At 38.3% G+C, this 20751-nt stretch overlaps 1 protein-coding gene across 21 annotated transcripts in view; it reads right to left on the bottom strand.

Annotated features, from left to right (window-relative positions):
• Window positions 1–20751, bottom strand: part of plekha7b (pleckstrin homology domain containing, family A member 7b) — a 424118-nt gene that overhangs the window by 66460 nt on the left and 336907 nt on the right. For 18 of the 21 annotated variants that reach the window (XM_072272478.1, XM_072272479.1, XM_072272481.1 and 15 more), the window contains 4 exons: window positions 12005–12524; window positions 9951–10037; window positions 8288–8413; window positions 5571–5624 (listed from right to left, as the gene is read on the bottom strand). In XM_072272478.1, the coding sequence (XP_072128579.1) occupies window positions 5571–5624; window positions 8288–8413; window positions 9951–10037; window positions 12005–12524 (787 nt within the window). The remainder of the gene's footprint in view (window positions 1–5570; window positions 5625–8287; window positions 8414–9950; window positions 10038–12004; window positions 12525–20751) is intronic. The other 3 variants (XM_072272484.1, XM_072272491.1, XM_072272490.1) reach the window with 1 other exon arrangement.

The following is a 20751-nucleotide window of genomic DNA, read 5'->3' as shown; positions in this document are numbered from 1 at the left end:
GACTTCAATTACATGAAGGCACAGAATAGATTTGGGTTATTTCCTTTCAAGCAGGGACAATTAATGAAAGGACATTTTGATGGTAAGATTCAACACCTTGAATGTTTGTCACCAATAAGGAAGTTGTCAAAAGGGTAATGACCAGACACTTCAAACTAGAAAGTTATGCAGCATTTTAATAGTGACTATGAATCCACGAGCTGGAGCAATGATAAAACTAGACTTAATAATATTGTAAACACGAGGAAGTCTGCAGATGATAGAAATCCAAAGCAACACACACAAAATCCTATTCAGCAGGTCAGACAACATCGATGGAAATGAATAAACAGTCAATGTTTTGAGCCAAGATGTCAACTGTTTATTCATTTCCATAGATGCCTGACCTGTCCAGTTCCTCCAGTATTTCGTGTGTATGTTGCTTTAATAAAATATTTAAGAATACCAAGTGGTAATTTCCCTTCTTTGTTATAAAGGAATATACAGAGGGAATTGGACTAATTGAAAAAAAATCAAATCATAGTACATGCAGCACTGAATGGCCACTTCGTGCTTTTGCGTGCAATGTTTTATGAAATATTATAGTCCATTAATTTAACATTGGATAAACACAATACAGTTAGTTAATTAAAATCAAAATAGTAGCAAGATGATTTCTAGTAAAAAAAATCTGGGACATATCCTACATTTCTACAATATTGATAACCTGATAAACAACAATTAAAGGTCGTATTAATTTGTATCTATGTGACATTCTCATTAATTCATAATTAATTGAAAAAATACTGCATATATACAACTAACCAGTTATGTCAGAATGCAGGCCCAGGTCACAAAAAAAAATCCTTTCAAGACCATACAAAACTGTCAAATGGAAAACTCAAAAATGGTAGTTCATACATGAAGAAATACAGAAATCAACAACGCCTAATAATAAAAAAAAGTCACACATATAATGAAAAGAAAAATACACTGATAGTATCAATGTATTCAGAAGATAAACACAAGGGATTCTGCAGATGGTAAAAATCATGCAAGCGTGACATGTGCTACATCTGCCCTTACACCACCTCCCTCACAACCATTCAGGGATCCAAACAGTCCTTCCAGGTGAGCTACACATTGCTTGCAAGTGTGTCAAAGTCACCTACTTTATCCGTAGCTTCTGGTGAGGCTTCCCCTAGATGGCCGACTGGGATCTACTTTGTTGAGCACTTTTGCTCTGCCATCACAAAGGGCACAATTTCCTGGTGGCTTACTATTTAAATTCAACTTGCCATTCTGTCTTGTCTGTCCGTGGCCTCTTCTATTGCCATGATGAGGCTAAACTCAGGTAGGAGGTGCAACAACACCTCATTTTCCATCTGCGTAGCCTCCACCCTGATGGCAAGAAAATCAATTTCTCTAAATTCCAATAATTTCTCTCCAGGCACGCCCCCCCCCCAACTTCACTCCTTTTCTATTCCCCATTCTGGGTGCCCTCCCACACTTTCTCTTCTCCTCATCAACCCATCACTTCCCTCTGATTAACTCCTCCTTCCCTTTCTTCCATAATCCACTGTCCTTTCCTATTAGATTCCCTTCTTCAGTCCTTTAACTCTTCCTCCCATCCCCTCCCAGCTTTATCTTCATCCCTTCTCCCCCACCCACCTTTCCTTCACACCTGGTCTCACCCATCACCTGCCAGTTTGTACTCATTCCCCTCCCTCCATCTTTTTATTCTGGCTTTTGCCCCCTTCCTTGCCAGTCCTGATGAAGGGTCTTGGCCCAAAAAGTCAATTGTTTATTTCGCTCTATAGATGCTGCCCGATTTCCTGAATTCCTCCAGGATTTTGGGTGTGTTGCAAAGTATCCAAAAACTTGAATGATTCATCGAAAAGAATAATCGGAAAACATAAATGAATACATATTAGCAGACATAACTCAATCACACGGGCCATCTTTCTCTTCTACTGGCAGTGTTTATGATGGTAGGGTAACTCTCTGGACATCGAGCTTCAAGGAATATCTCTAATTTTCTCCTCTGATAGTTAATCCAGAAAGTTTTGATCCCTTACGGGTGCTGTTTCTTATTATAGTCACCTCTAATATCTTGCAAATACACAGGCACACACCCAATAAGAGTCATTATGTAGGAAATCAGCAGTTATCCTGCATAAAATTCAAAAGAGTACAAAAAATTGCTGAGAGAGTTTTAACTAGATTTCAACTCAATCATAATCCTTCAATAGATTATTGAGAAGCAACATTGGTTACCAGCAAACAGATATCTAATTGGATCCAATAAAGTAAACATTTTAAAAGCAGAATCTTCAAGGTACATACAGGGAACACAGAGTTCTTGAAAACTGACACTGCACTTTTTCCTTAGGAAACAAATTATTACATTTTATAGGAATATTAGCCAGAGCCATTTTCTTTTAACTCCCATAATGAAAAAACATGTTTAGAAATTTATTTAAGCAGAAGAAAGAACCAGAAGGTAGGTGCTTAGAGAGAGAAGCAGCAGAGTGGGAAGAAAAACTGAGTAAAGCAGTAGTGCCAGCATTGACCAAGCAGGTTCAACAGCTAATTTCTTGTGAAGGCGACCTCTAATAACTTTTCAACACACACACGTAAAATAGGTGACATTATACAGGAAAATCTGCAGATATCCCACACAAAATCTGAGGCAGTGCAAGTGATCGCAGCATCATTACCATTGCAAGTAGGACCAATATAATGGCAGATGAATATACTGCATTACTGTGAGTAACTCTAATTACCTTCCAGGTAATTGGATGAAAGAAGCATTTACAGTTGAACAGTTCAGAAACAGACACAAATAACAAAGAGGTTAATGGAAAAGAGCTAAAGATTTTTGATGAGAGAATGGAACCCACAGATTGTATGTGAAACCAGTGAGTTCTCAGTCTAACAATGAATGATAGGACTTATGAATATAGCTGACTGCATGTTAGGCCATTGTTTTGTTTAAATAAAACATGTGAACATTCAAACACAGAAGGCCATTTCATGATCAGGTTCCCACCTGGAAAAGGCAATTGCCAGACAAACGAAGAGAACACTTCAACATTTTCAAAATAGTACAAGTAAAGTGTGCAAAGAAAAATAAATCAGAAAAAAAAGTAATTTGCAATTGTTTCATGGTTTTATGTAAATATAAGAAAAATATCTACTATGGGTCAAAATATGCCTCTTGTTCATGTGCGTAATTGTTAACATGTAGAAAGAATAAACTCTTCTAAGACCTCCAGCCAAGTACAAGTATTGATTTTAATCAACGTTTCAATGACAAACTCTGCCATCCTCATCAGGGATGATGCCTGAACGTGGCTAGTCCAGTGGTATTTATACTCCCGTCATCCATCCCAACTGATTGGTTAGTCCTCATCCAATAAGGTTTCCCATGTCCCACCTGTCCCACCAGCAGAAATCTGATGGGTTGAGTAGTAACCAATTGGGAGCAACAGATGAAAGGAGTATAAATACCACTGGACTAGACGTGCCCAGGCATCATCCCTGATGAAGGTGGCAGAGTTTGTCATTGAAATGTCAGTTAATCGATACCTGTACCCAGATGGAAACCCATGAAGAGTTTATTTGTCATATATGCCAGGAAAGTACCAGATCCTTTTTCACGTAGAAAGAAGTTTCAAAGATTTATTTTCTTCAAGGAGCTGGACTGTTGATCATTGTCCAGAAATTTCCAAAGCAGAGAATGAAAAGTAAAACAAAATTCCCCACACTACATGTCTATGGATACCTTTCCTTGTAGAGTCAGCACAAGGTAGGTAGAAATCAATTCTGCCTGAAGCCATGCATTAAAGGACTATTAACAGTTTCACAACAATTAGCTTGGAAAATATGTCCACCGAACCTAATAGTTTATATTAATTAAAAACATTTAATTGCTTTAAGTGCTGAAGTCTTATTAATTATTTTAAATGCATTATAACGTTTATTTTTAATGATCTGAATATTTTGAATGGTAAAAATATTCATTTCAAGCTGTTTAAAACCTGGTTCAGTCTGAAGCTGTGGTTTAAATAGATGTCAATCTTGCAATGTGCAGGGCATTTTCAAGCAGCTTTGTTCACCAAATCATTGTAGGAAATGCACTCCAGAGTTAGCTTACTGGCTAGGTGAGTTAGGAGTTTACCAGTTCTGAGGAAATGCATGTTCTGCGCAGATATAAATTGACACATTGAGGTTTGTGTGTGTTTGGAATGCTAAAATAATACTATCTGAGAAACCTGCTTTGATTATATCCTGTGCTCTGGCCTACTTATGGTTTTAGGTGCCAATAATTATTGATATGCACAAAAAATGTATGCTGTGACCATTATGTACAATTACATTCAGTAACCCCATATTATGGGAAGTCATCTGAGATGTGTGAATTTTAATATGCAATCTTCAGCCATGGTGGAATTCCCATTGGCAGCTCCCAAAGAGAAGTTGTGGTGCTGCAAAGCTATCAATCTGGGGCATCTTTGCCATCAATTGCCACAATGCAGTCATGAGTAGGCTTCACATAGTTCTAATAAAGGGCGTAATAGAGGTACATATCAGACCAAGACTGGCAAAACCATTTCCCCACCTTACATGTAACATCAAAGACATAGGATCAACTGGAGATCCCTTGACTCATCTAAATAAACCACATGCAAAGCCCCACATTGAGGTCGTGTCTTCAGCTTGCTGGGAACATGAAGGGCTGTTCCTGCGTTTTGAGCTTCATGATGTTTTTACTACATGGCTGTAGCACACTATGGCAGCAATAACATGCATTGCACACCGGCTAATAATTATGTGCTGTCATGAGCCAGCAAGTCATTTACACAGAAGAGCACATTGGGGACAGCAAAATAACAAATATATTTCACCAATTAATTTTTCACTTTCTTGCAATTACATAACTCAAAAACTGAACATAATGCAACAGAAGTTACATTCCTTAGTCTTCCATCGCTGAACAAATTTTTACTATACAGCTGTAGAAAAGACATGCTTTGTATAAGGAAACGAAAATTTAGTGAAACTGATGTTTCATTAACTTGGAAACAAATGTACGTATGTTGCCAAAATTTAAAAGTTGTGGCAAGATGAAAACATTTTTCAGACATATTTACAACTGTTATTACCAACAGCTTTCATTGGCATTTTCTAGTATAATTCATTAAAATCAATTCCTTTTTGCGAGGGAATAGATTCAGCACAATAATGTTCTCCTTGGCAGAAGCGATAATAGGAGTGTAATGCATTTGTGGGAAATGAGCCTACTTTCATTTAGTAAATTAGCCATGTTACTTTAATTCTAACATCTGTGAGATTCTATTAAAGCATCTCCGAAACAGCACAAATTAAGTCGGATAATTCAATTTTTTATTTTTGCCGTGCAACTACACATTCTTGGAAAATTAGCATTTGGCTAACATTGAACTGCAGCAAAGAACTCAAATAAATAGTATGAGAGGTATAAAGGAAGCAAGAGAAAATTATGTAAAAATGAACAAAGGAGTAAAGAGTGAAGACAGGAGAGGTAGGCAATAACTGCCCAGTCCCACCTTTAGGTCCAGATATTCCAGATTCTTCTTCAGTTGCATGTATGTGTCATCAGCCTGATGTTGCAGATGAGAAAATGAAAAAAAAATCATGTTAATCAGCACCCTCCAATTTTGTTTTTATCCCTATGACGTGCATCATTTCAAAAGGAAAAATAAATTCCACTGCATGGTAAAGTTCCAGAACTTTGAACATCACAAATTAATAGCACTCCTTGGTAATAATTGGTGTTTTCATGTGATGAAACTGAGTAACTAAATATTCCTTTAAAGAAAGATTTTAAGGTATCGAGGGTACAAAGTTCTGGATTTTAGCTATTCACAAGCAGATTTGTACACAAATACATAAATGCAATGCATATTTTCAACAGCCTCTATTTCATATACTTGGGAATAAACAAAAGGAATGCCATAAAACAAAAGTGTAGCTGCTCCTGATCAACTCTTCCATTAGAAAGCTGAAGCCAAAAGTTCATGCGTTGGTCAAATAATGCAAGTTTGGGCAGAAATGCTCTGTTTTAACAGAAGACTGCAACACTGTTCACAAAATCTTCCATCAGTTTATAAAAACTAAATACTTGATTGGAGCATGTTTAACTTTCCATTGTCATGAAAAAAAAAACATCAGAGATAACCAATTGAATGCTAAGTTAGGCTTGAGAGCAGAACAGATTTTTCTGGCCAATGTCCAGGCAAATAAAGATGCAATTAAAATAACTGGCAAAAATATTCATGCTTGGGAAGGTCAGAGAACATATTTTAAATTTGGGTGAGAAATTCAATTCTTTACAACTTCAGAATTAGTAATTTGACAGCATTAGTAGGGTAAAAAGTTAATTGTTTCAATTTCAAACTTAATGGTGTACAAAAGGTTGTTAGAACCATAGAACCTACAGCACAGAAACAGGCCCTTTGGCCCTTCTTGGCTGTGCCGAACCATCTTCTGCCTAGTCCCACTGACCTGCACACAGACCATATCCCTCCATACACCTCCCATCCATGTATCTGTCCAATTTATTCTTAAATGTTAAAAAAGAACCCGCATTTACCACCTCGTCTGGCAGCTCATTCCATACTCCCACCACTCTCTGTGTGAAGAAGCCCCCCCTAATGTTCCCTTTAAACTTTTCCCCCCTCACCCTTAACCCATGTCCTCTGGTTTTTTTCTCCCCTTGCCTCTGTGGAAAAAGCCTGCTTGCATTCACTCTATCTATACCCATCATAATTTTATATACCTCTATCAAATCTCCCCTCATTCTTCTACGCTCCAGGGAATAAAGTCCTAACCTATTCAACCTTTCTCTGTAACTCAGTTTCTCAAGTCCCGGCAACATCCTTGTAAACCTTCTCTGCACTCTTTCAACCTTATTTATATCCTTCCTGTAATTTGGTGACCAAAACTGAACACAATACTCCAGATTCGGCCTCACCAATGCCTTATACAACCTCATCATAACATTCCAGCTCTTATACTCAATACTTTGATTAATAAAGGCCAATGTACCAAAAGCTCTCTTTACAACCCTATCTACCTGTGACGCCACTTTTAGAGAATTTTGTATCTGTATTCCCAGATCCCTCTGTTCCACTGCACTCCTCAGTGCCTTACCATTAACCCTGTATGTTCTACGTTGGTTTGTCCTTCCAACGTGCAATACCTCACACTTGTCAGTATTAAACTCCATCTGCCATTTTTCAGCCCATTTTTCCAGCTGGTCCAAGTCCCTCTGCAGGCTCTGAAAACCTTCCTCACTGTCTACTACACCTCCAATCTTTGTATCATCAGCAAACTTGCTGATCCAATTTACCACATTATCATCCAGATCATTGATATAGATGACAAATAACAATGGACCCAGCACTGATCCCTGTGGCACACCACTAGTCACAGGCCTCCACTCAGAGAAGCAATTCTCTACCACCACTCTCTGGCTTCTTCCATCGAGCCAATGTCTAATCCAATTTACCACCTCTCCACGTATACCTAGCGACTGAATTTTCCTAACTAACCTCCCATGCGGGACCTTGTCAAAGGCCTTACTGAAGTCTATGTAGACAATATCCACTGCCTTCCCTTCATCCACTTTCCTGGTAACCTCCTAGACAGGGAGAGACAGATTGGTCAAACATGACCTACCACGCACAAAGCCATGTTGACTCTCCCTAATAAGCCCCTGTCTATCCCTGTTGGCTCAAAGCAGAGAAATATTAAAACTAATTTTCATCTTTTTCTCATGAAATACAACTCTACGGCATGGCACTAGGAACTCTTTGTGCCCTGTGGTCATGTAATTGGTCTGGATTCATACGTAGATCTGAATAGAGTGATGCTGGTGACGTATATGTCCTTCATTGCACCAGCAATCACTGAGAGTTTTGAATATATCTGATTTTTACCAAATAGTCCTTCCAATTGCTCTAGATTTTGATTTAAACCACTTATCATTTAGAATCAAATATTCTGTTGAAAAAAATGAGTAAAGATGCAAGGAGGCGACAAATTTTGTTGAAACATTAAATATTATTTTAAAACACAGGCTTTTGAGGATATCTGAGAAATGACCAAATTAGATTCAATGGAAATAAGCATTAGAAGCTCCATAAGCTGTAAACATTTAAATTATAAGTACAGCCACATAAAGCATCAGACGTAACCTCACAAAGTATTCTGGGACAAACGATCACATCAGGTGACATATGCAAGCCAATCAGCTGCTGACCTGATGGCTGGATTGACTCAGCTTGTGCTTGTTTAGATGCAACTGCTTAAGAGTGTGATTTCGAACATTAGCCAACTTGGATTGGTGTCTCCGTAACTGGATGAGAAGTAAAGTTAGCTCCTCCAGCTGTAGTGAGTCATAAAAGGAGGTATTAGCAATTATAGCATGTCACTCAAACTTCAAGGCACCTGTATCTTGCCATGAGTTCAAGACAATCAAGATCTAACCAGACATGTTAGTAACATTCGAGTAATCAGCTTTGTTAAAATTTACCTGCAGCAGGTGTCTAAAATGCTGGAAGTCTCAAGAAGGGGATGGCATGATTTTTCCCTTGCATTGGCATTAAGTCAAAATTAATATTATTATTTATTTTATACTACCTGAACAACAAACGAAGCAAAGAGCAGGATGGACACTTGACCTCATAATCTACCTCATTGTGGCCTTGTATCTTAAGTTCTTTCTCTGTAACTGCAAAACCGTATTCTGCATTCTGTTACTGCTTTTCCTGAGTACTAATGTCACAAAATAATTTATATAGATGACGTGCAAAGTTTTTCACTGTACCTCTCTGTAAATGTGACAATGAGCCAATTAACAATTTATTTTACTGAAATAAAACAGGATTCTTCAAGGTCAACTGCAGCAAACACAGCAGATAATCAGCAAAGTCCACACATATATCTACTTATATATTTTTTCAAATCACCATTTCTGGGCACAGCTCAGTTCTCCCAAACGCAAGTGAAAATACGTATTCTACAAACAAAACACCACAAAATCAAAACTTCTGTTTTGTGTGTGTTTAATCAGAAAACTACTGTTAATTTCAACAGGAAATGCAGCAAGAAATTATTCATGTTTATGTATTTAATACACCTACAATGATCATTACAATGCACTACCTTGGGCCTGCTGAATCTGTACAGCAGATATACATTAAAAACTAAATATTTTGTTTGTGTACCTGTTAAATGTAGATTTGTAGAATAATTTGCTCACACATTTAGAGTGATTTTAATTCAACACCACAGTGACAAAAATGTATAATATAATGAACAGTTTCAAAAAGGTTGAGGTCCATAGCTAATTTCGATAAATTCAGAGCATTTCCAATCTTTGAGATCTGAATGAACAGCAAAAGAAGCACTCATCACGTAATGAATAAAGAAAATCCATTACCAAGCTATCCCAAGGATATGTAAATGCTTCTGCATCTACTGACAATATTGCTCACATAATAGATTGAAATGGAACAACATTATTGCCACTTAGGGCAAAATATGATCCTATGAAAAACTGGCATGAAACAAAACAGGCTATTTTTAATGGGAGTAAAACATCTGGTCTTCAACTTATCCTCCTAAAAAATAACAATTACTCTTATGTAGAGTATTAAAAAAATTCGTACAGTAGAATAAAAGTGCAAGTAATCTTCCCCAAGAGTTAATTTTGATCAGAGTGAAACCACATACATGAATGGGAACTTAATTAGGAAATTTAACTTGCAATTTTTCACCTTACTTTGTATTATAGGGTTGAACTGTTTCAACTCAGGGAGCAGCTGCAATGATTGTGACATGAAGCTGACTGAGGAATTATTTTAGCCCATCCACCTCAATTTTCTAATATAATTAGAAGATTCTTCATTATTTGTACGTACCGTCTTTCCATGCAAACTAGGAGCACTAACAGTGTGCGTCATGTAACCCATGGGAGGCATAGAGCGCCTATCAATGTGTGTTGAACTCTGCCAAAGAAAAAAAAAACTCTAAGTTAATGCAGATTGATTGTATTTTCTGCTGATGAGTTACATGATTTATAAAGCAAATGATGTGGATTATATTAGAAACAAGCTTAAACTACATGGTTAACCAGTGTTCTAGCAAGGTAAAGCACATACCATTGGTTGAGGTATGATAAAGTAATCAATGTCAATGCAAACATTACTCAGAATGCATTGTCACATTCAGTAAAGAAAATCTCTCAGTTGCATTACACCACATTATAGGCAGTTGGGATTCTGCATTTTTATGCCCACCAACTCCCAGTGAAGTCAATGGGCTAGAGATCATAATAGAGGGCTATGTTCCCTCTAAGCTGTGCACGTGCACACATATTTTTCAACCAGCGCACAAAGGAAATTAATGTGCGCACAAAAGGTTAGTTACCTAAAATAATCCAGTAATTAATAATTATACTTATTGAAAATAATCTTTTAGCTAAATGTTTCTGTTAACTAGTTATTTTGTTTTTCAAATACCACAATGCACGTCACTAATTTACATCACCTCACCTTTCCTGTTCCGGTTTGTACAGCTGCATCACGGCGGCAGCCATCTTTGGCAGACAGTGTTCATATTGTAAAGTTTACAAAGATCTGTTTTAAATCCTGTAGATAGCTAACTAAGTTTTTATTGAAAAAAATTATTGATTCGCTATGTCAAATTCAAAAGAAACAAAGGGCGTGAAGCGCAAAAGAACTGCAAATTTGTTTAAAGTTGAATGGCTTAACAAAATAGTAGAAACTGCTACACCAAAAGCTCATGAGGTCATGAAGTTCAGCTACGAGAAATATTTATGTATGATTTGGAAACTGGAGTTATCTCTTTGTATTGTCGTGATGCGAAAGTTACTGGAGAATTTGCTAGTGGAAAGAAGTGGGATGATATTTGGAAACTTGACTTTTTGAAGCGTCATTTGGCAAGTAATTCGCATTTGGATGACGTACAAAAGCTCAGGCAAGAGAACTCGTCATTACCCATTACAGGTTTCTTAAAGATGAGGTACAAGAATGATCAGCTTTTGATTTCTCCGCAATTGCAGATTATGACTTCACATTTGGCGATGAACAAGTTAATGCCTTATGGCTAAAATATCATGATTTTCTAGCTGAAAATACTGCAATAGTTAGACAGTTTAATGATTTCAAATTTTCTATGCAAGAAAAAATTAAATCCAGACTGATTTCAAACTTGGCTCAAATGGTGACATTTGTACTTCAAAATGAGCAGTTTTGCGACCTTGCACAGTTGATGGACATTGGGGGAACCTTTCTTGCATCTAGTGCGGGCTGTGAGCAAGATTTTAGCCTAATGAATCAACTCAAAAACAAGCTGAGAAACCATTTAGGTGAATGTCATTTGGATATGTTAATGAGAATCAAAAGTTATCAATTGGATGGAAGTTCTATTAGTCTAGATAGAGTTTACAAAGAATGGGTAAATGCCAAAGACAGGAGAGAGAAAAAATAACTGAGTGACTTAAATATGTATGTTATTTTGTTGTTATTCTGTGCAATTTTATGTCAAATATTTTATAAACCTACATAAACTGTGCTATGTGTGCTTTCAGTGCGCACATACTTTTGTCACAGGAAAAAAATTTGCACATCATAAGATTTTTGCGCACACTGACTACCAAAAATTAGAGGGAACATTGATAGGGGGAGTGTAAACTTTGACTTTTGATTTCATACCCATTCATTTTCTCACCTCAGATTGTCAGCTGACTACTTTTTCCCCTGGATCAATGATCTGAAACTGAAACCAAGCTGATTTTCACATCCACTAAGAGAAGTGACTCCTCTTCATCTACATACGATTATCTTGGTCAGAATATATCAAAGGTTCAAGGCTAGTTCTTTAATTTCAAACATCATCTTACTAATCATTATTTAGGGAAAAGAGGGAAAACAAGGTTTATCAGGAGCTCTACCTTTGCCAAAGGGCCACGTGCTCTTCTCGGTGATCCTGTTAACAAGATCTCTAAAGACCTTTCTTTTGAGGGTTTGACAGTGACTCTTTCTGCAGGAGTGTGGGGTCTTCTGGGTGACAGGGCTTTTGGAGGTCCTGGTGGTGGGATGTCTGACGGAGATGGAGGGACAGAGATTGAGCGAGGAACATCAAAGGCAGATTTTGGTAATCCAGAGTTGAAGTCCGTGGCATGCGAGGGATAGGCTGAAGCAGTTGGACTGCCATGCTTAAACTGCTGCCTCTGCTGCCACTCATACAGTTGCCACACAGTGCCCTCCTTTGTGGCCTTGCGATCTTCATGTGTCATTTTCAGGTGGGAAACACGATCCTGGGCATACTTGTAGTCACTTGGTAGATTACGGTGCAGAGGAGGAGAGCTTTCTAAAGCTTGCCCGATATTCTTAGGCAGAGTTTGGTAACTCTCTGAATAAGGCTGAGATGGATTGGCTGTCCAATGTGGAAGAGTCTGGGTAGGCGAGAGGCTGAAAGGCATGACAACATAAAAGTTTAAATGGCAAATCATAACTGCTGAACATAATGCCAGAATTCTAAGAATACAATCATTTCTTCACACAACAATGATGGCAACACGAATCACTTGGCCTTTCATAACAAGCCTGAGTGATTATGTGTACAACAACAGTCATAATAATCAGTTCATTTGTTGTCACTTTTCAATAATCACATGTGCAGTCCTTATGAACATTAGTGATAGATTAAGATATTACTCATTTGGTAATTTTCACTTACCTTTTGCGATCCTGGTGTCAGCCCTTTGACACCTCTGCTAAATAAACTGCATAAATTCCAGCATGTTTTCAATCTCCTTCAGAGAAAAGCAGGAAATGCAACAACAAGCATCAAGGAAATAAAATCACCTGGATCTCCTGCTCCCAACCTCCATCCAGTGACTTAGTGCAAAGTGTGCAATGCATGATTATCAAGTGAAGATGTATGTGAGCTTGGTTCTCAGACCTGAGCAGTCAAATATGATCATGAAGGTGTCCAAAACCTATTAGTGCCTTTGCGAGGAAACAGGATGAAGATTGGCCTGGCAATAGCAAAGTTTACTTACCATTTCCTCTTTTTTCTTACATCCTTCATGGTCCAAAACCTACATCCTGACATTTCATTAGATTTCCCAACTAGAACAATTTAAACTTTAGGAAAGCAGGAGCAACAGTGAGATGGAATTATTAGATTTGAACTTTCCCCGAACTTGTGGAAAAAGAAACACTTTCCTTTCATGAACAAACGTCATTATTTCAGCAGCAGCAGATTTACAGTTGCATCAGCAAATGGGCCAGTGCTGCAATCTAACATTAGAACAGGACAGAATAGAAAATAACAGCAGCTTGAAGTAGAGTAAACATGGACTTAGGGAATAGAGAGAACATTTCACAAATCAGTTGGAATTATTCTGAGGTTGCAAGACTGAATATAAAGGGTGAAGCAGTTGAAATGATTCATTTCAACTCTTTGAAAACCTATTATAATATGTCATACTAAAGTTTCTTTAAAGCACACAGTGACAAATGGTGATGTTCCAGCAGTTATTTATTTATTTAGAGATGCTGCAGAACAGGACCTTCGAGCCGCGCTGCCAGCAACCCACCAATGTAAACCTAGCCTCTTCACAGGACAATTTATAATGACCAACCAACCAACATGTTTGGACTGTGGGAGGAAACCAAAGCAGCCAGAGGAAACGCACACGTTCAAGGGGAGGACATACAAGCTCCTCATAGATGACTTTGTAATTGAACTCGATGTCTCGAGCTGTAATAGCATTTCGTTAACCACTACACTACCGTGGCAATCGCAATCAATGATTTGAATGAGGAGAATCAAACATGATATGTATAGGTTTGCTAATGATATCAGCCAGGTTGTTGCAGAGGCATCTCAGGAAGATAAGGCAGCTTAAGCGAAGGGAAAACAACAGAACCATATAAATAACCATATAACAATTAGAGCACGGAAACAGGCCATCTCGGCCTTTCTAGTCCATGCCGAACTCTTACTCTCACCTAGTCCCACCGACCTGTACTCAGCCCATAACCCTCCATTCCTTTCCTGTCCAGATAGCTGTCCAATTTAACTTTAAGCGACAACATTGAACCTGCCTGAACCACTTCTGCTGGAAACTCATTCCACACAGCTACCACTCTCTGAGTAAAGAAGTTCCCCCTCATGTTACCCTAAACTTTTGCCCTTTAGCTCTCAACTCACGTCCTCTTGTTTGAATCTCCCCCACTCTCAATGGAAAAAGCCTATCCACGTCAACTCTATATATCCATCTCATAATTTTAAATACCTCTATCAAGTCCCCCCCCTCAATCTTCTACATTCCAAAGAATAAAGACCCAACTTGTTCAACCTTTCTCTGTAACTTAGGTGATGAAACCCAGGTAGCAGTCTAGTAAATCTTCTCTGTACTCTCTCTATTTTGTTGACATCTTTCCTATAATTCTGTGACCAAAACTGTACGCAATACTCCAAATTTGGCCTCACCAATGCCTTTTACAATTTCAACATTACATCCCAACTCCTATACTCCATGCTCTGATTTATAAAGGCCAGCATACCAAAAGCTTTCTTCACCACCCTATCCACATGAGATTCCACCTTCAGGGAACTATGCACCATTATTTCTAGATCCCTCTGTTCTACTGCATTCTTCAATGCCCTACCATTTACCACGTATGTCGTATTTTGATTAGTCCTACCAAAATGTAGCATCTCACATTTATCAGCATTAAACTCCATCTGTCATCTTTCAGCCCACTCTTCTAACTGGCCTAAATCTCTCTGCAAGCTTTGAAAACCTACTTCATTATCCACAGCTCCACTTATCTTAGTATCATCTGCATACTTGGTCATCCAATTTACCACCCCATCATCCAGATCATTAATGTATATGACCAACAATGTGGAAGATGGAAAATTATAAGGAGGAATGTGAGACCCAGGAGGCTGGAATCTAGAACAACACTCCCCTGTGAGAGGACCTCATTGGGTTGAATAGCATCTTTGGGGGTGAAAGGAATTTTGAATTCTAATGCAGGGTTTCAACGCAAAATATTAATAATGCCTTTCTTCCAAAGATACTGCTCAACTTGCCGAAATCCTCCAGCAGAATGTCTCTTATGACTCTATGGCTCTCATGGGTTTCAGAGAGATAATAAATCAGCCATGGAATGGTAGAGCAGACTTGCTGGGCCAAATGACCTATTTCTGTTTCTATGTCTTATGGTCTTACTTGAGGAGAAATGTGAGGTCATTCACTTTGACTAAATTAGAAAGGCTGAACATCTTTTAAAAGGTTAAGTGGTTGAAAGATGTTGGCCTTCACAGGGATCTTGGTGCCTTTGTCCACAATTCACTGAAGATTAACATGCAAGTACAACAAGTTTGGAAGGCAAATAACAGGCACTGTAATACTTTTGCAATAAAAATCAAGAGCAGTTAATAGAAAAACAAAAGATGCGGGAAATACTCTAAAGTCTGGCGCCATCAGTGGATAGAGAGAAGGAATTAACATTTCAAAGTGAAGCCCTTTTGTCAGATCTGATGAAAACCTAACAAAGGGCCTTCACTTTGAACCATTCAGCCTGTTTCTCTTCCCACTGATGCAGACTGACCTGACAAATAATTTCAGAATTTTGTCTTTTTATTTCAGATTTCAAGCAACAGCAACTTTCAGCTAAGAGTAGTTGCATTGCTCCAGTAACATGAGGACCAGGAGAGAACACAATTAGGATATTGGGTGCAGATCCTGTCTCCTTATCTAAAGAAGATCAGCCACCGTTCACCAGATTGATTTCTGGGATGGCAGATCTGTCATATGAGGAGAGATTAAGCAAACTAGGTTTATAATTTGGAAATACCACAAAAACTACTGGAGGAACTCAGCTGATCAGGCAGCGTCTGCAAATGGAAATGGACAGTCGAAGTTTCAAGTTAAGGACCATCTCTCCTCTCTCTTTCAATCCAAATGAAGGGTCACAATTTGAAATGTTAATTGCCTATTTCTCTCCAAAGTTCGTGCCTGACCCATTGAGTTCTTCCAGTTGTTAATTTTGTGTCTATAATCATTTGAGTAATGAAGACTGGGAGGTAATCTCATTGAAACATACAACATTCATATGGGGCTCAACCAGGTGTTTGGTGCCTAAGCACCTGACCCTCAGATTCAAACACTCAAACTTCTATACCACCGTTATCAGACCAATACTAACTTGTCTCCCAGATCTGTTTTAAATTTCTCTCCCCCCCCCCCCCCCCCAGCATTTTGTGTGTGTTACCTTAAACCTACGCCTTCTACTTGCAGACTTCCCCACCTTTGGAAAAAGACAAAGGTGAGAGGAAGCTTGGAAGCTTTTTAAAAATTTTAAATAGCATACATTTGTAATTTAATGGTTTCTCTCCAAAATACGGTTGTCAAAGCTTTACAAATCAATAAAGTAAAAACAAAAGTGATGCTGGCATGTCTGGCTAGCTGTGCCTCTGAAAGTGTTAATTTCACATTCAACTTCACAGTAAAGCCTATTTATAAAATCTACGGAATGCTAATAAACCCAAACTTCACCCCAAAACATTTTTGTTCTGATAACATACAACATCAAACATTCCTACGTTGAACAATTGATGGACTTTCAGCAAACAAACTGAAAAAGGTACAATCCAGTTGTCACGGCGTGATTTTTTTTGTATCAGAAAGAAATGTGGACTGAGGTCAAACTTAAATGATTGCAAGTTGTGGACAGAACTAACCCACTGAACATGAGTGTGTGTTTCTGCAAGTGATCACCCAAGTATATCTATTGAAAATCTAGAGTCAAAATGCGAGCAATATTTAATGTAAATGAAAGTTTGCAATTTAAGTGAAGACAGTACCAATCACTTGTACAGATTAGGATGGGCTCCTTACAGTGATTATTGAAGCAAATCCCATTCAGAGTCCTGTGTAAATCGGAAATATATGGAAATCAGTCTTGCTCACTCACTCTCTCTCTCTCTCTCACACACACACACACACACACACACACACACACACACACACACACACACACAGGACAGGTGTCAGATACACGCGAATGTCTAATAATGAATTTCATCCACAAAGTAATTGCATTCAATCATAATCAGTCATTTGAAACAAATATCCAAAATACACTACTAGATTTATAAAGACTACTACTTAGACTATCAGGCCATAATAGTTTTGGCTACGATGTGCCTCAACATGGTTGTCTCCATGTGCAAGAGATTATGAACCAGAATGATCAGTTCACAACTAACTGATAACAGCAAGTGTGAGAGCCTGTGACATGACCAAGGCAATAACACATCACACCATTGCAATACCGGTCAATTTTCTCAAACAGCATACCTCAAAAGCCTATTCAGACACATGATAATGTCACATCAGAAAGTGTATTTAAATACACACCATGCAAACCTCACAAAAGTATATTGCAGAATCAAAACACATTCTGTACAATACTAGAAGAAATCAAATTTATACTGGTGTATATCTGACTATACTTAAACAGAATATTTTAAGCTAAAGAAGAATATTCCTTCAAAGATCAAACATCATTTGCTGAGCTTAATTGCCATCAAGAAAGCAATACTTTAACCAGGCACGTTTTCTGTCACATTAGGGCTCTCCACATCACAGTTACAATAATCCTCTGGAGCAGTTGCAAGCTTAATATTAAACACAACACAAGTCAACACAGCCTCAGATTTCCATCAAACCTGTTTAATGAAATTTGCCAGAAGCCAGAAGCACAGAGAGAGGAGGATTTAAATGAACTATTCTGCACAGAGCAGCAGTAACGTTAAAGTAACCATACACATTGAACAACAACACAGCAACAGCAGACTTTAAGCAACAGGAATCAATAACTGCCAACAACGTTGAAGGTTACAAAAGTCACGCTGGCACCGATCAATATTTATGAGTCAAGCAAGTACCAGAGAATGTTATAGAGCTTCCATCCATCACCTCAAGTATTAAGCCATCAATGAATTTGAGAACCGGTGGTACAATGCAAAGTAAATGGACTTTTGCCCAGAAGTCCAACAAAAGCATTTCCCTCAGCATTACTAAAGTTAATCAATTATACAATCTCACTGCTGCAGGTGGAGCTGGAGTGCACAAAATGGTGCCACACAGTGCTACATGACAATTACTGTTCAGGCATGAAGATTTGGCACAATGGATTTTCTGATGTTTCAGAGATCAGGGATAAAGTGGTACACCACTCCAAGTCTTTACCTCCTAGTCAGTTGTAAACATCTTTCCTTAGGCATCGTTTTTTCAAATTCTGCTCTCTAGCTCAGATAAGCTGCCGAAGTGCCCACTGAGGTTCAGTTTTATGGTCACTGGGAGCTTTTCCCATATAGAATTCCCATGTTCACCCACTTGGCATGCACTTCTAATTGCTACTTTTCAATGCCCTACTTCAAAGAAATGACAGAATAAAAGTGCGATGTTTGCGGCCACTGTACTGAAATAATTAGTGCAGTAAGAAAAGTGCGCACTTGCATATTCAGTCTTTTTAATTTCCAAGACCGATCTCATTAGTTATTCTTAACAAGCTCCCAGCTTGAACTGGACTTGTTTTTAGAGAATTAGATGAAAAATAATGAACAGCTGTAACATTTAAGTGCTGTGTTACATGCTCAAAGAGATCTGTTTTTTTTTTGTGAGAATGATGTAATGGTCTCTTGGAGGTCACCTGATGTGATTTTCCCGCCGATGTGAGGTCACGTGATGACTTGTGCCCCATGACTATATAAGGGTCGACCCAAGGTGACGCAGTTAGTTTTGAGTTTGTAGATTTCCAGGTAGAACGTGTTGTGCCTCCGTTTCTGTTGCGTGTTTGTTTTTGTGACGCAGTTTCATTTTTAAAACGGAAGGTGCGTGCTCTTACAAGATATGTATTATTGGACTGGAAATTTGTGGCTGGAAGTGCCAATTTACTCAATTCCAACATTTGAAGGGAGAATGAAGAATTCATTGAAGGATCGAGAGAAGTCGGCATCGTTTGGCAGTTTAATAAAGAATCGACCTTAGTCTTCGTTGGAGAGAACCTGCATCGAGATAACTCTTGCAAAAGGGCAATCAGTTCATGCAAAAAGGTGCTCTCTCTCTCTAAAGGAATTTAAGATCAGTCGATTTAAACTGTTTATTTTCGGCATCATGAATCCTGTGGACAGAACCAGCAGTAAAGGTGCGTCTGTGAAGAAATCTTTCTCCAGAGAAGTCTCTCCCAATTGAACGTGTAAAACTGTTGGACTTTCCAAGTTATCGCTTTAACAACTATATCTGACTGTATCGCTTTAAGAACTGTTTTCACATTTAACGCTTTAAGAACCAGAGCCGAGTGTGGAGTTAGTGCACGGCTGCATATCTGTTAACTTCCAGTTGAAGTTCTCCTGTTTTTTTTCTTATCGTATATAACCTGTCTCGATTAATATTCATTGTTGCCGGTTACGTAACAGCTGCTTAAAGCTCCACTTCCAAGAGTGGGGTACGTTCTGTCTTTTCTTTCATTTATGACCCTCAGATATCATTGGGTCTTTTCATTTTTTGTTGACAATTGGAAAAGACTATGATTGTCTGCAGGTTAATATTGCTGTTCAGTTCGATGCTGCAAACCAATTTATTTAGGCATCTGAAATGTGGTTTCAGAATTCCCATGGTGTGGTAAATCAGACTCCTGCTAATTGCAATGTACTTTTCCCAGTTGCTTTCCAATGTCATTCAAGCTGGTTTGTTTTTCTTTTGCAGTTTGATACTTCGTACCGGTGACCTGTGATCTCTGTCTCAGATTCTGATGTCAGGCCGTCTTTCGAGAGAGTGGACCCTTGCAAGGCAACAGGTACTAATGGAATAGCTATCAAGGCTGAAAACACGTGCCAACCAACCGGTGAAGGTGCTCAAAGACATTTTCAATCTCTCATTTCTGACCGGCTTGGTAAGCAGAACTTTCAGTATAGTAGATGGTGAGAGAACCAATGGAAGGGAGAAAAAAATGACAGCCTTGTTGACAATTTGTCTCAAATGTATCAGTCCACCACAGCACTGATAGATGATCCATCACACATTCCCTACTCAGCACTTTCACACCATCTACTGTCTGCGGTATCACTGCCACACTGAACAGGATATTTTAGAAAAGATCCTGTCACTCCAGTCCAGATACTCTGGTGTCATTGTGTTTCATCAGTGGCAGCGGAACTGTATTCTACTTTTAATATGTAGTATTATACCTGGACATATCTCTCACCCTGTCACAAACATTTAGCCAGGAACCACAACCTTTTGACAATGATACGTTTGTCATCACTAATGACTCTGCGCTCTTATGCTATTGTAAATAATAATTATAAAACAAACCTTAAAGTCAATTACAGAAAGGAAAAATTAGGCTGCTGAAATCATTGGCAGAATAAATTTAAAATAAATTTCCCTTTCAGATATTTATTCTAAGATAATAGTTGCACTGCTTAGAATACTCCAACTATATTTATTACCAGAAAAAAAAACACAACCTTAATACAACTTTGTTGATAAATGTCCTGAGCTTCACTGTAAAATACATGAAAAAATCTGGATGAACTTTCTAATTTTCTAACTGTGCACCATGACTGCCTCAGCATCACACAGTGACAACTGGAAATTTATTATGC

This window comes from Mobula birostris, chromosome 11 (genome assembly GCF_030028105.1).
Source record: "Mobula birostris isolate sMobBir1 chromosome 11, sMobBir1.hap1, whole genome shotgun sequence".
In the NCBI taxonomy this organism is placed as follows: Eukaryota; Metazoa; Chordata; class Chondrichthyes; order Myliobatiformes; family Myliobatidae; genus Mobula; species Mobula birostris.
This window is presented reverse-complemented; position numbering and strand designations above follow the sequence as displayed.